The 13,410-nt window shown below is 38.7% G+C and overlaps 1 protein-coding gene across 1 annotated transcript in view; it reads right to left on the bottom strand.

Annotated features, from left to right (window-relative positions):
* LOC307183653 (protocadherin alpha-C2) overlaps positions 1 to 12,662 on the bottom strand; it is a gene marked incomplete at its 5' end in the record, with an annotated part of 158,075 nt that extends 145,413 nt beyond the window's left edge. Inside the window, one exon of the mRNA XM_079916483.1 lies at positions 10,278 to 12,662. Within this exon, the coding sequence (XP_079772609.1) occupies positions 10,278 to 12,662 (2,385 nt within the window). The remainder of the gene's footprint in view (positions 1 to 10,277) is intronic.
* Positions 12,663 to 13,410: the final 748 nt, after the last annotated feature.

Below are 13,410 nucleotides of genomic sequence, written 5' to 3'. Positions count from 1 at the left end.
TTAGGGTTTGTATAATCCCTGACTTTAAGAGTTTTAGATTTTTCATTTCTTTCCATATTTAAATATTACTTACTAAAATTATTGACTTTTTCTCTACTATTTTGATGCGATGTTTGTATACTAGTCTTTACGTTACTCATAAAACAAGTTTATATTCCTATTTGCAGTATTTAATATTGGCTTTTGTTGATATTATTTTCAAAGTAACTAAAACTATTTGAAAAGCATTCTTGTCTGAGATCCATTTCGAAGGCTGATTTTCAAATTACTGAAAATCCATTTCTTTCATTTTTCTCTATATTACCTACTTACTTTTAATGTTAACTCAAAAACTGTAATGTGGAAATGGCACTATTTGCAAATTAGATGCATCTAGACAGGCATTTCTTCAAGTTGCTATTACTGATAAATCATAACTGAGATCAATTGTGAATGCACATATATTTTTCATGAAAGAAATCAAAATCCTAATGTTGTTTGTGAGATACACTACTCCATAAAATTTTTGAGTTCCAGTAGAAATTAAAACATGGAAAGAAATCACATTATTTACCAGGTTAACTATGTGCTAATTTCATCTCTTTTTAATTATACAGTTTATTTGCTGTATGGACTTGGACTACACTTAAAAAATATGGCCAATATAAAATGGACCAATTTTTCCACTTAAAAAATATTTAAGGGCTTCCCTGGTGGCACAGTGGTTAAGAATCCGCCTGCCAATGCAGGAGACACGTGTTCGAGCCCTGGTCCAGGAAGATCCCACATGCTGCGGAGCAACTAAGCCCGTGCACCACAATTACTGAGCCTGCACTCTAGAGCCTGCAAGCCACAACTACTGAGCCCGTGTGCAACAAATACTGAAGCCCGCGCGCCTAGAGCCCATGCTCTTCAACAAGAGAGGCCACCGCAATGAGAAGCCCACGCACCGCAACGAAGAGTAGCCCCTGCTCGCCACAACTAGAGAAAGCCCGCGTACAGCAATGAAGACCCAAAGCAGCCAAAAATTTTAAATTTTTTTAAAAATTTAATATTCTACTTATGTATATACTCCCTAGAATTCCTTAAATGTTACAAAATCTTCCTTGCCTGTGAATAAAATAGGGGCCAGAAGATCAATAATTCTATTACTTGATGCTTTACATGTAAAGCATAAACCTCAAATACATTTCTTTAATTTTGGTATAAGTGATAGGTATGACTGCAAGTATTATTTTTATGTCAATGTATAAAACAAATATGGAAAAGTGGTACTATATAAACTAGCTTTGGGACTTCCCTGACAGTCCAGTGGTTAGGACTTGGCACCTTCACTGCTGTGGCCCTGGGTTCAATCCCTGGTTGCAGAACTAAGATCCCACAAGCCGGGCAGCATGGGGGTGGGATGGGGGGGTAAGTTTAGATTGAAAAGAAATGATTAATAGAAAATACAAAGTCAATTGAAATTAATTTGCTTCTCAGTATTCAAAACAGTAATTTAAAGACATAAGATAATGTTACTAAATTTGTTTCTGATAATCTTTAATAGTATGTTTATCATTCTCTTTAGTTTTTGAAAGATTTTTACTATCATTATTATCATGACTTTCCCCTTGGCATTCAGAACATCCAAACACTAAAGAAGTTAAACAGTAATCAGTTTTCAAGACAACTCACCTAACAGTTACTAATAATGATAATTTTTAAATATTTTAATATACAACGATAAAAAAGAAAATGATAATATGTGAGTTGAAAATATCATCAGTTAATGTTGATTCACCTTCTATTATGGAACCATGATTGATGTGAACCTACAAAACCAGGATAAATAAATTTACTTTTGAGAAAAGTAAATATTAAGTGCTTAAAATCCAACTGATGGTGTGGTATTAACAATACATGCATAGTAATTTACAGAATATTTTCAGTAAATATTTAAAACTTTAAAAAATATACTCAATGAAGAAAATGCCATCAATAGTATCATATGCTTTTTTGTTTGTAATTTTTGTCATGTAAATATGTACAGAAGAAAACCAGACTCTTGACATTTGAGCTCTCCTCAAATCTGTTAGATTATATAGTGTTTTAAAATTATCACCTGCATTTGTCTTTCATGGCTCAATTCTTTTTTTGGAGGTTACTTTTTCAACAAGTATAGACTCTCTAGTTGTAATTCCATAGAGGACTCCATGGGTAGAGAAGATTGTTTAAATCTTTTTCCAAACCATTCTTTCAATCGAATATTATAGATTACTTTATTACTGTATAGTTTCTAGAAGTTTTTCAGTTATATATAAGGCCCACTGCAAAACTAAGACTCCTTTCCTGACAATGAATTTCGATTAAGGAAAACAGATAGTATTTTGAGGTGCCTCTGCTTAATTTACTGGAAATCATTCAGGAAGATAGTACATGAGAAATTTTAATTTTGCATTGGAGTCTAGATATCTTTCATTTCCTAAAAAACTCCAGAATAAAATTTTAATAATATATATTTCTCTGCTATGTGTAGAAAATTATATAGGTCTACACACTGTTGAGATATAACAGGTGAAGTTGAAGCAATCTTTTAAAGATTATAAACAGTTTATGCACTTGCATCAAATTTGACAAAAAATTAATTATATGTGGAAAATAATTTATCCTACAACCACACACTGTATGCATATGGTACATATCTTTACATTACTTTTATAATCGTTCAAACTCCCTACAAAATATTGTGCTAAAATGTTTATATTATATAGTCATTCTGAGAAAATCGGAGAGTAATTTTAAAGTACCTCTGAGGGAATAAGTAAGTTAAATTAAGCATAGCTTTTACTCACAATCCTATTGTCTTCATTATTCCCAGATGAGCTCATTTAATAATGGAAAGTGACAATGGAGCTAAGTTCAAGTACTTTTCGTTCTATTCTATGCATTCACATTAATATTTATGTGGCCTCAAGCAAATTTTTGTCTCCAGGCCACAATTTAGTCATCCTTAAATTGAGAGGAATGACAATCTCTTAGGTCATATCCAGTTTTAAAATCCTAGGTCAAGATACAAAATTAATGCACAGAAATCTCTTGCATTCCTATACACTAATGATGAAAAATCTGAAAGAGAAATTATGGAAACACCCCCATTTACTACTGCAACAAAAGGAATAAAATACCTAGGAATAAACCTATCTATGGAAACAAAAGACCTGTATGCAGAAAACTATAAGACACTGATGAAAGAAATTAAAGATGATACCAACAGATGGAGAGATATACCATGTTCTTGGATTGGAAGAATCAATATTGTGAAAATGACTATACTACCCAAAGCAATCTACAGATTCAATGCAATCCCTATCAAATTACCAGTGGCATTTTTTACGGAACTAGAACAAATCATCTTAAAATTTGTATGGGGACACAAAAGACCCCGAATAGCCAAAGCAGTCTTGAGGGACAAAAACGGAGCTGGAGGAATCAGGCTCCCTGACTATACTACAAAGCTACGGTAATCAAGACAATATGGTACTGGCACAAAAACAGAAACATAGATCAATGGAACAAGATAGAAAGCCCAGAGATAAACCCACCCATCTGTGGTCAACTAATCTATGGCAAAGGAGGCAAGGATATACAATGGAGAAAAGACAGTTTCTTCAATAAATGGTGCTGGGAAAACTGAACAGCTACATGTAAAAGAATGAAATTAGAACACTCTCTAACACCATACACAAAAATAAACTCAAAATGGATTTGAGACCTAAATGTAAGACCAGACACTATAAAACTCTTAGAGGAAAACATAGGAAGAACACTCTTTGACATAAATCACAGCAAGATCTTTTTTGATCCACCTCCTAGAGTAATGGAAATAAAACCAAAAATAAACAAATGGGACCTAATGAAACATCAAAGCTTTTGCACAGCAAAGGAAATCATAAACAAGATGAAAGGACAACCCTCAGAATGGGAGAAATTATTCACAAAGGAATCAATGGACAAAGGATTAATCTCCAAAATATATAAACAGCTCATGCAGCTCAATATTAAAGAAACTAACAACCCAATGCAAAAATGGGCAGAAGACCTAAGTAGACATTTCTCCAAAGAAGACATACAGATGGCCGAGAAGCACATGAAAAGCTGCTTAACATCACTAATTATTAGAGAAATGCAAATCAAAACTACAATGAGGTATCACTTCACACCAGTTAGAATGGGCATCATCAGAAAATCTACAAACAACAAATGCTGGAGAGGGTGTGGAGAAAAGGGAACCCTCTTGCATTATTGGTGGGAATGTAAATTGATACAGCCACTATGGAGAACAGTATGGAGGTTCCTTAAAAAACTAAAAATAGAATTACCATATGATCCAGCAATCCCACTACTGGGCATATACTCAGAGAAAACCATAATTCAAAAAGACGCATGCACCCCAATGTTCATTGCAGCACTATTTACAATAGCCAGGTCATGGAAGCAACCTAAATGCCCATCAACAGACGAATGGATAAAGGAGTTGTGGTACATATATACAATGGAATATTACTCAGCCATAAAGAAGGAACGAAATTGGGTCATTTGTTGAGACGTGGATGGATCTAGAGACTGTCATACAGAATGAAGTAAGTCAGAAAAAGAAAAACTAATATCGTATATTAACGCATGTATGTAGAACCTAGAAAAATGGTACAAATGAACTGGTTTGCAGGGCAGAAGCTGAGACACAGATGTAGAGAGCAAACGTATGGACACCGAGGGGGAAAGCCACAGTGGGGTGGGGATGTTGGTGTGCTGAATTAGCCAATTGGGATTGACATGTATACACTGATGTGTATAAAACTGATGACTAATAAGAACCTGCAGTATAAAAAACAAACAAACAAAAAAACAACTAATACTAAACTTTCTTTGGGTTATTTGTATGGAAATATGTTAATATAAATGCTTCAGACATTACATGAAATTTCTAAAAAGCTTATATGTTCTGGTATAATGTTATAAGTCATAATTCTAGTTATTACTTTAAAATGTATATCTCAGAAATAACTAAATTTCCTTGTTGATTGCATTATTATGAACTTTCATCAAATCTTTAACCATGGTTATTTTTAAGTTTTTTGTCTTTTACAGACAGTTCTGGGTGTACCCTGATGCTTTCGCAAAAATGTTCCTATAAAAGGGTTTCACCTTCAAGGAATTCATGGAAAAGACTCTGACAAGTACAGATTTCTGGTAACTGACTGTACTGCTGAACTGAATGAATAAGCATTTTCAGAACTCTAATGGAAAACTGATGAATTCATAAAAGTGCTAGTAAAAGATCAAGATGAAAAAGAATTAATTACATGGGACTGAGTGAACTGATGAGGATGATTATAATTTTAGTGACTTTCTGTTTGAATTAAAAAAAATCCCCCCCACCAAAAAAAATCCTAGGTCAAGTGAGTGGAAACTTGGTGAGATGCAAGACTCTTATACCATTAGCAAGTATCTAGGGTAAGAAAGAAGAAAGGAGGGTAACTAAAGAGTAATAAATTCAATAAGCTTGGTTCTTATGTACCAAGGAAAGGGGAGTGGAGGAAGGAAAAGGGGTTTAAAATAAAGTACAGAATCTTTATTCCACTAAATTTACTTTGTATGAGAGTACAAAATAGAACTTGGGTGTCAGTAGGAAAGAGAAAAATAAAATGTTCAGAAGATTTGTAATGACAGACATCATTGTAAGTAGACAAAAAAGAAAAAGGGATAAAATATTTATCTCAATTCAAACTTTTCCATAAATGTTCTAAACTCATATCTGTCAGATATTTATAAATTCTTTATCCATTTCTAGAGGAATATAATTACATCTAGAACAACTACAGCTTCTTATGTACAATACCCAGAACTCAATACAAAATTATCAGGCTTATAAAGAAAGAGAATCATGAGAAAAAAATGAATAAATAGACACACAGATGATCCAATTATTACAATGATATGACGGATCACAAATAAACTGTGATTAAGGTATTGAAATAAATACATAATAATTAATTTCACCAGAAAATTGTAATCTATTTTTAAACGGAAATTACAATCCTAAAGCTTAAAAAAATCATAATTGAAGTTTAGATTCAGTTGATGATTTAATAATAAGAAAAGAATTTTGCTGAAGTATAAGATTGGTCTGAATAAAATATACAGCATATAATAGAGACCAAAAGTGATGTTTAAAAAATAGAGAGGGCAGAGTAGATATAAGAGATATGGTGAAAATATTTTTTAACATCTTTATTGTGGTATAATTACTTTAAGGTGAAAGGATTTAACACACATATTCCTTGAGTTACAGAAGAGAAAGAGAGAAAAGCATGAGGCAGAAGGAATATTCAAAGACAGATTGCTGGAATTTTCCTATACTGATGAAAGACATCAAGCCACATATTCAAGAAGCTTTAAAAACTGCAAACGAGGGCTTCCCTGGTGGTATTGTGGTTGAGAGTCTGCCTGCCAATGCAGGGGACACGGGTTCGAGCCCTGGTCTGGGAGGATCCCACATGCCACGGAGCAACTGGGCCCGTGAGCCACAACTACTGAGCCTGCGCGTCTGGAGCCTGTGCTCCGCAACAAGAGAGGCTACGATAGTGAGAGGCCCGCGCACCGCGATGAGGAGTGGCTCCCGCTTGCCACAACTGGAGAAAGCCCTCACGCAGAAATGAAGACCCAACACAGCCAAAATTAAATAAATAAATTTAGAAAAAAAACCTGCAAACAAGATAAAACCAAAGAAAACTAAAATTGAGCATATAATAAAGCCATTGAAAATCAAAAACAAAGAAAAATTTTACAAAGCAGCTAGAGGGGGATAAAAAAGATTACACTACCTGAACAATAAACTTGACAGCCATCTTCTCAAAATACTATGGAATGTCATCTGAAAGCACTGGAGGGAAAAATAACTTACAACACAGAACTTAATATTCAGCAAAACTATTCTTCAAAAGTGTTGGCAAAATAAGCATATTTCTCATATTCCATAGATTAAATAATTCTTTACCACCACTAAAAGAAATATTAAAGAATTTATTCATAAGGAAAGATATCCCAGAAAGAAACAAGAAAAAGTAACTTTAGGGACTTCCCTGATGGCACAGTTGTTAAGAATCCACCTGCCAATACAGGGGACATGGGTTCAAGACCTGGTCCAGGAAGATCCCACATGCCGTGGAGCAACTAAGCCCATGCGTCACAACTACTGAAGCCCGGACACATAGAGCCTGCGCTCCACAACAAGAGAAGCCACCGCAATGAAAAGCCCGCGCAACATAACGAACTGTAGCCCCTGCTGGCCGCAACTAGAGAAAGCTTGCCTGCAGCAACGATGACCCAACACAGCCAAAAATTAATTAATTAATTAATTTTTAAAAAAAGTAACTGTATAAAAAAACAATAATAATGTAATCTGTTCCTAGAGTATATGTATAATTGAAAGGCATAATATTAAAAGAAAAAGTGAGAGCAAGTAAATGGAGTTATTATTCAAAGTCCTAGCATTGTCTGTAAGTGGCAAAAGTATTAGTTTAATCTATACTAAACAAGTCAATGATGCTTGTTATAGTATCCAGGAAATCAATAAAGAAATTAGTAAAAGAATGTATAACTAAAAAGATAATTCAGGAGAAAATGAAATAATTATAATATACTAATCCAAATGAAGACAAAAAAGAGGAGGAATAGAAGGGAATTTTTAATAATTTTTTAAAACCTACAGCAAACATAATTAATAATAAATTATTAATTTATTAATAATAAATAATTCATAATTATTTATAATAATTAATAATAAAATATGAACTTTCATTTAGAGTTCATAAATAGACAAGAATGTCCACTATTGCCAGTTCGGTTTAACAGAGTACTAGTAGTCCTACCCAATCCCATAAAGCATACTGAAGATATAAAAGATATAAGGATTGGAAAGGAAAAAATACAACTCTCAATATTTTCTGATAGAATGATTGTCTATATCAAAAAATACAAAGCACCTACAGACAAATTATTAGAATTAATAAATTATCTTAGCAAGTTAGCTGAATAACACGTCAATAGAAAAATACAAAATATTTTCATACGTATCATTAGTAAACAGAGAAAAGATTTTTAGCTTAAAGTTGACATTTATAATGATCACAAATGACAATTATCTAAGAGTAAATCTAATGAAAGATGTATATATAGGACCTCTACACAGAAAATTATAAAATATTAAGAACCATTACATGTTATTTAGATACATAGAGCATGCTCATGAGCCGAATGACATTATTGTAAAGATGTCAACTAGTTTCACGTTTCTCAGTAGATACGATGCAGTCCAAATCAAAACCTCACCGAGTTGTTTTTATGGAATTTACATACAAATTTAAGTGAAAATGAAAGAGGCAACATGACATTAATGAAAAAAAAGTCAAATAGATTACAACAATAACAACAAAAAGACCATGGTTATATAACAGAAAAGTGTTTTATAAAACATGTGGAACTCATCTTTTTCAAGTGGTCTTGCTTCAGTTGAATATCCTTGGGGAAAATTAATCTTGACCCCTATGTCCCAACAAAGACAAAAAATTCAAAATGGATTGTATATGTAATGTGACCAATTAAACAAAAGACACCACAAGAAATTATCTTCATGGAACAGGATCAAGAAGAAAAGAATGATAAGCTGAACTTAACTAAAATACAAAATTTCTATTCACCAAAGGACAAAAGAACAAAAAGAGAAGGCACAGTGTAGAAGAGTGCAAAATCAAGAAAGGGGTTATATACAGTATATGAAAAATTTCAAAAATCAGTAGACGAATACAACAGCATAGGAAAAATAGGTAGGAGACTTGAACAGCTACTGCACAAAATAGGATCTAAAAATGGCCAATAATAATAACACCAAAAGGTGTTCAACCTCAATTACAAATCAAGAAACATAAACACATCCAGCAAAATGGCAACAATATAAATAAACTAACAATGCCAAGTTGTGGAGATGAAGAAGAATAGGAATTCATACAGTGCTAGCATGAGTGTGAACAGGTAAAAGCATTTGGTGAAACTGATTGACATTATCAATTAAAGAAGAAGATACGTACATAGGTTATGTTCCACTAATCTCGATCGTAGCTAAATAATAGAGAAAAGTGTGTACACGGACATTGAAAATGTTACAAATATATTGATGGCAGAAATATGTGAAATAGACATAAAGAGAAATAATGTAAAATTCTCAAGAGTGGAGCAAATAACTCACACCCTATTCATAAAACAAAGTACCAGAGAACATAATAAATTAAATGAACTCCAAGTACATATGGCAATATGGATTATTCCATACAATGGTGAATGATGAATATGAAGAACACACAAACACATGCACACACATAACACATTTTGTGCAATTCCATTCAGATAAAATTTAGGAAACAGGTCAAAATCATTTATAAAGTTAAAACTGTGGCTACATTTGGGAGAGAAAGAGGGGAAAGATATTTGGGAGGTGCATTTTAGTGGCTTCTGGAGTGGAGGTAATAGAAGTTTTCACTTCCAAGTAGCTGATAGAGCTATAATATTCATTCTGTGCACTTTTCAGTGTATTATGAGCAAATAACAAGAAAATGCTCTCTAAAAGCTGATTACAACTGAAAACAAGTAGGTGAAGATAGTAACCACAAAATTTATAACACTAGTTATAATATGCATTGAATAATTAAGAATAAAAACAAAACAACATGTATTGCCTTAGTGTCCTGTAATTCTAAAAGATTTTAGTTTAAAAAGGTATGTAAGAAGTAAACATTTAATTCAGAGAAATTTGGTTCTGAGAATTTTTTTAATTAAGAAGAAATTGATAGAATTAAAGAATATGAGGGACTTCCCTGGTGGCTCAGTGGTTAAGAATCCGCCTGCCAGTGCGGCAAACACGGGTTGGAGCCTTGGTCCGGGAAGATCCCACATGCCACGGAGCAGGTAAGCCCGGTTGCCACAACTACTGAGCCTGCGCTCTACAGCCTAGTTGCCACAACTACTGAGCCCGTGTGCCACAACTACTGAAGCCCGCGTGCCTAGAGCCCGGGCTCCGCAACAAGAAGGCACCGCAATGAGAAGCTCACGCACCGCAACGAAGAGTAGACCCCGATAGCCGCAACTAGAGAAAACCCGCGTGCAGAAACGAAGACCAAATGCAGCCAAAAATAAATAAATAAATTTTTTAAAATTAAAGAATATGAGACTTCAGAGTAAATAAAGGATATTTATACACTAACCTTTGAAAGAGATTCCTCAGTTGCTGGCTGCTGATCCTCTCTGTCCCCAGAGTCAGGTACACTGGGGCTGAAGGCCATGAGATCTGCTTTGGGCGGCCCCTCCCCAGAGCACACCTTCTGCCGCCTCTGCTGCGAGTAAGACCAGCTCCCCACCGCGCTGGAGCACACCAGCGTGGGCTTCCCGGGCCCGCACGCGCCCTCGCTGGGCGGCGCCGAGCACCGCAGCGCCGTGTACAGCAGCAGCGTGAGCACCAACAGGCTGGACACCGCGCAGATGGCGATGATCAGGTACACGTTCACATCCACCAGAGCGGCCTCCGCGCCAGCGGCGCCCGTCGACGCCCGCGAAGAGGCCTTGGGCGCCTGGCCGCTGTCCTCCAGCGACAGCAGCACGGTGGCCGTGGCCGTCAGCGCCGGCTCGCCGTGGTCCTTCACCAGCACCAGCAGGCGATGGCGTGGCGCGTCCGCCTCGTCCAGGGCGCGCGTCGTGCTGATCTCGCCCGTGTACAGCCCCACGCGGAACGGGCTGCGCGCGCCACCCACCGCCGGCTGCAGCTCGTACGACAGCCACGCGTTGTAGCCCGAGTCCCCGTCCACCGCGCGCACCTTCGCCACCACGTGGCCCGCGCCCACCGACCGCGCCACCAGCTGGCTCAGCGCGCCCGCCCCGCCGCCCGGCCCAGGCAGCAACAGCGCGGGCGCGTTGTCGTTCTCGTCCAGCACGAACACCTGCAGCGTCACGTTGCTGCCCAGAGGCGGCACGCCCGCGTCGCGCGCGCTCACCTGGAACTGCAGCAGCTCCAGCTCCTCGTGGTCCAGCGGCTGCAGCGCGTACACCTTGCCGCTCTCCGCGTGCACCGACACGTAGCTCGACAGCGCTCGCTCGCCCACCCGCCGCTCCACCAGCGAGTAGGACACCAGCGCGTTCTCCTGAGCGTCCGCGTCCCGCGCCGACACCGTGAAAATGTGGCAGCCGGGCGGGTTGTTCTCCTTCACCAGCACCGTGTACTCGGGGTGCGCGAACGCGGGCGCGTTGTCGTTGACGTCGGCCACCTCCACGGACACGCTGGCTGTGGCCGACAGGGAAGGCGAGCCCCCGTCCCTCGCGGTCACCCCCACCTCATAGTTCGCCACACTCTCGCGATCCAAGGCGCTGTCCAGCACCAGCGAATAGTAATTCTTGAAGGTGGACACCAGCCTGAAGGGAACACTGGGCGACAGGGTGCAAGTCACTTGCCCATTGACACTGGAGTCAAGGTCGGACACACTTATCAAGGCGATGACGGTGCCCAGTGGAGCGTCTTCCCTAATTGGGAGGGACAAGGACTTGAATTCCATTACTGGGACATTATCGTTGGTGTCGCCAACTTCCACCATAACTGTACAATGGCCAGAAAGTGGGGGCTGCCCCTTATCAATGCCCTCTACAAGAATTTCATAGGATTTGCTTTCTTCAAAATCGATATATCCCTTTACCATAATTTCTCCAGTAATTGGATCTATGTAGAACTTGGATTTCACATTTGGTAAAATATCAGTTGAGAATGAATATGTAATATTCCCATTCAAGCCTTCGTCTAAATCTGAGGCGTTAAGTTTAATTACCAACGTTCCATTAGGAACATTTTCCAGTAATTTCACTTCATAGAGTGTTCTGTCGAAAGCTGGGGCGTTGTCGTTGGCGTCCAGCACTTTGACGAGTAACTGAACGGTGCCAGTTAGCTCAGGTTTGCCGCCATCAGAGGCGGTAAGCACTAAAAAAATCTCCGGGGCTTCTTCTCTGTCTAAAGGTTTCCTTAATACTAACCCAAGACGTTTTACTCGCTCTTCATAGGATGGTTTTTCCAGCGAGAAATAGTCACTGGGGCTCAGTGTGTAAGTCAGCAGAGCGTTGGCCCCAATGTCTGCATCGGAGGCGCCCTCTAGTGGAAACCGAGAGTCAAGCGGCCTGGATTCAGCCATAAACAGATTCTTTTGTGTTCCCGGGAACACAGGAGGATTGTCGTTTATGTCCTTCACCTCCACCTCCACGTGGAACACCTGCAGCGGCCGGTCCACGATCACCTCCAGGTGGATGCTGCACTCCGCGCTCCGCCCGCACAGCTCCTCCCGGTCGATCCGAGAATTCACAAACAAAATGCCATTCTGCAGATTTACCTCCAGAAGGTCCCCGCGGCCTTTGGACGCCACCCGGAACAGACGCGGCACCAGCTCCGCCAGCTCCAGCCCCAGGTCCTGGGCGATGCGGCCCACGAAGGTGCCGTGTTTGGCCTCCTCCGGGACGGAGTAGCGGACCTGGCCGCTCCCGACCTTCCAGGTTGCAAGGAACAGAAGTGAGAGCAGCAAACGCCGGTAGTCCTGGCCGATTCCCCAGGAAAACTCCATCTCAAGCCCGCAGTGCTTTGTTCTCATGAAGGGGGTCTTGTTTCAAAATGAAGAGATATCTCCTGCCCGTTCAGTCGAGTCCCACTGCATCCTCCATTTTTCAGCATCTGGATGGTGGATGCAGCTTCTTTACAGTAAGAATAGGAGGGATTTTTTTCCTTTCTTTCTCGCTCTATCGGATCAATTTTATGGTACAGAGCGACATCATGTGGCTCCAAACCGTAAGTAACAGATTCTGGAAATGCATACTCTTAAGTCTTAATTATTCTTTCATCCATTCCGCCTTTGGAGAATAGAATCTCATTTTGTACTACTGGTACACATTTTGCACCACTGATTTATTGTGATCCTTAGTTTCACCACAGGAACAGCTTTCACTTCAGTGGAAATACTTTTTTCATAGAAGTTTTAAGTGTTTACAGAGACCGAACTGTAGTTAACATAGCACTTTGCAAATATACAATTGGTAAAGTGTTGGTTAGGAAATTCATGACAGGTTTTGTGTGTGTGTGTGTTCCTGAGAGTGATGAAAGGTAGTTATTAATGATGACACACTCTTCATCATTGGATTTTACATTCCCGGTGTTGAAGATTTCAGAGAATTAAGCTCTAGGAAAACTCTGATCTCCAAAATAAGTCATTGAAAGAGAATATCAAAAATGTTTGAAAAAGGAAGCAAAGACCATCAGCACTTAATTGAAAGTCTTCCTTGCTGTGGACAAGGAAGATTTAACAAGGAAGCAGGATG

Source organism: Stenella coeruleoalba (assembly GCF_951394435.1).
Source record: "Stenella coeruleoalba genome assembly, chromosome: 3".
In the NCBI taxonomy this organism is placed as follows: Eukaryota; Metazoa; Chordata; class Mammalia; order Artiodactyla; family Delphinidae; genus Stenella; species Stenella coeruleoalba.
This window is presented reverse-complemented; position numbering and strand designations above follow the sequence as displayed.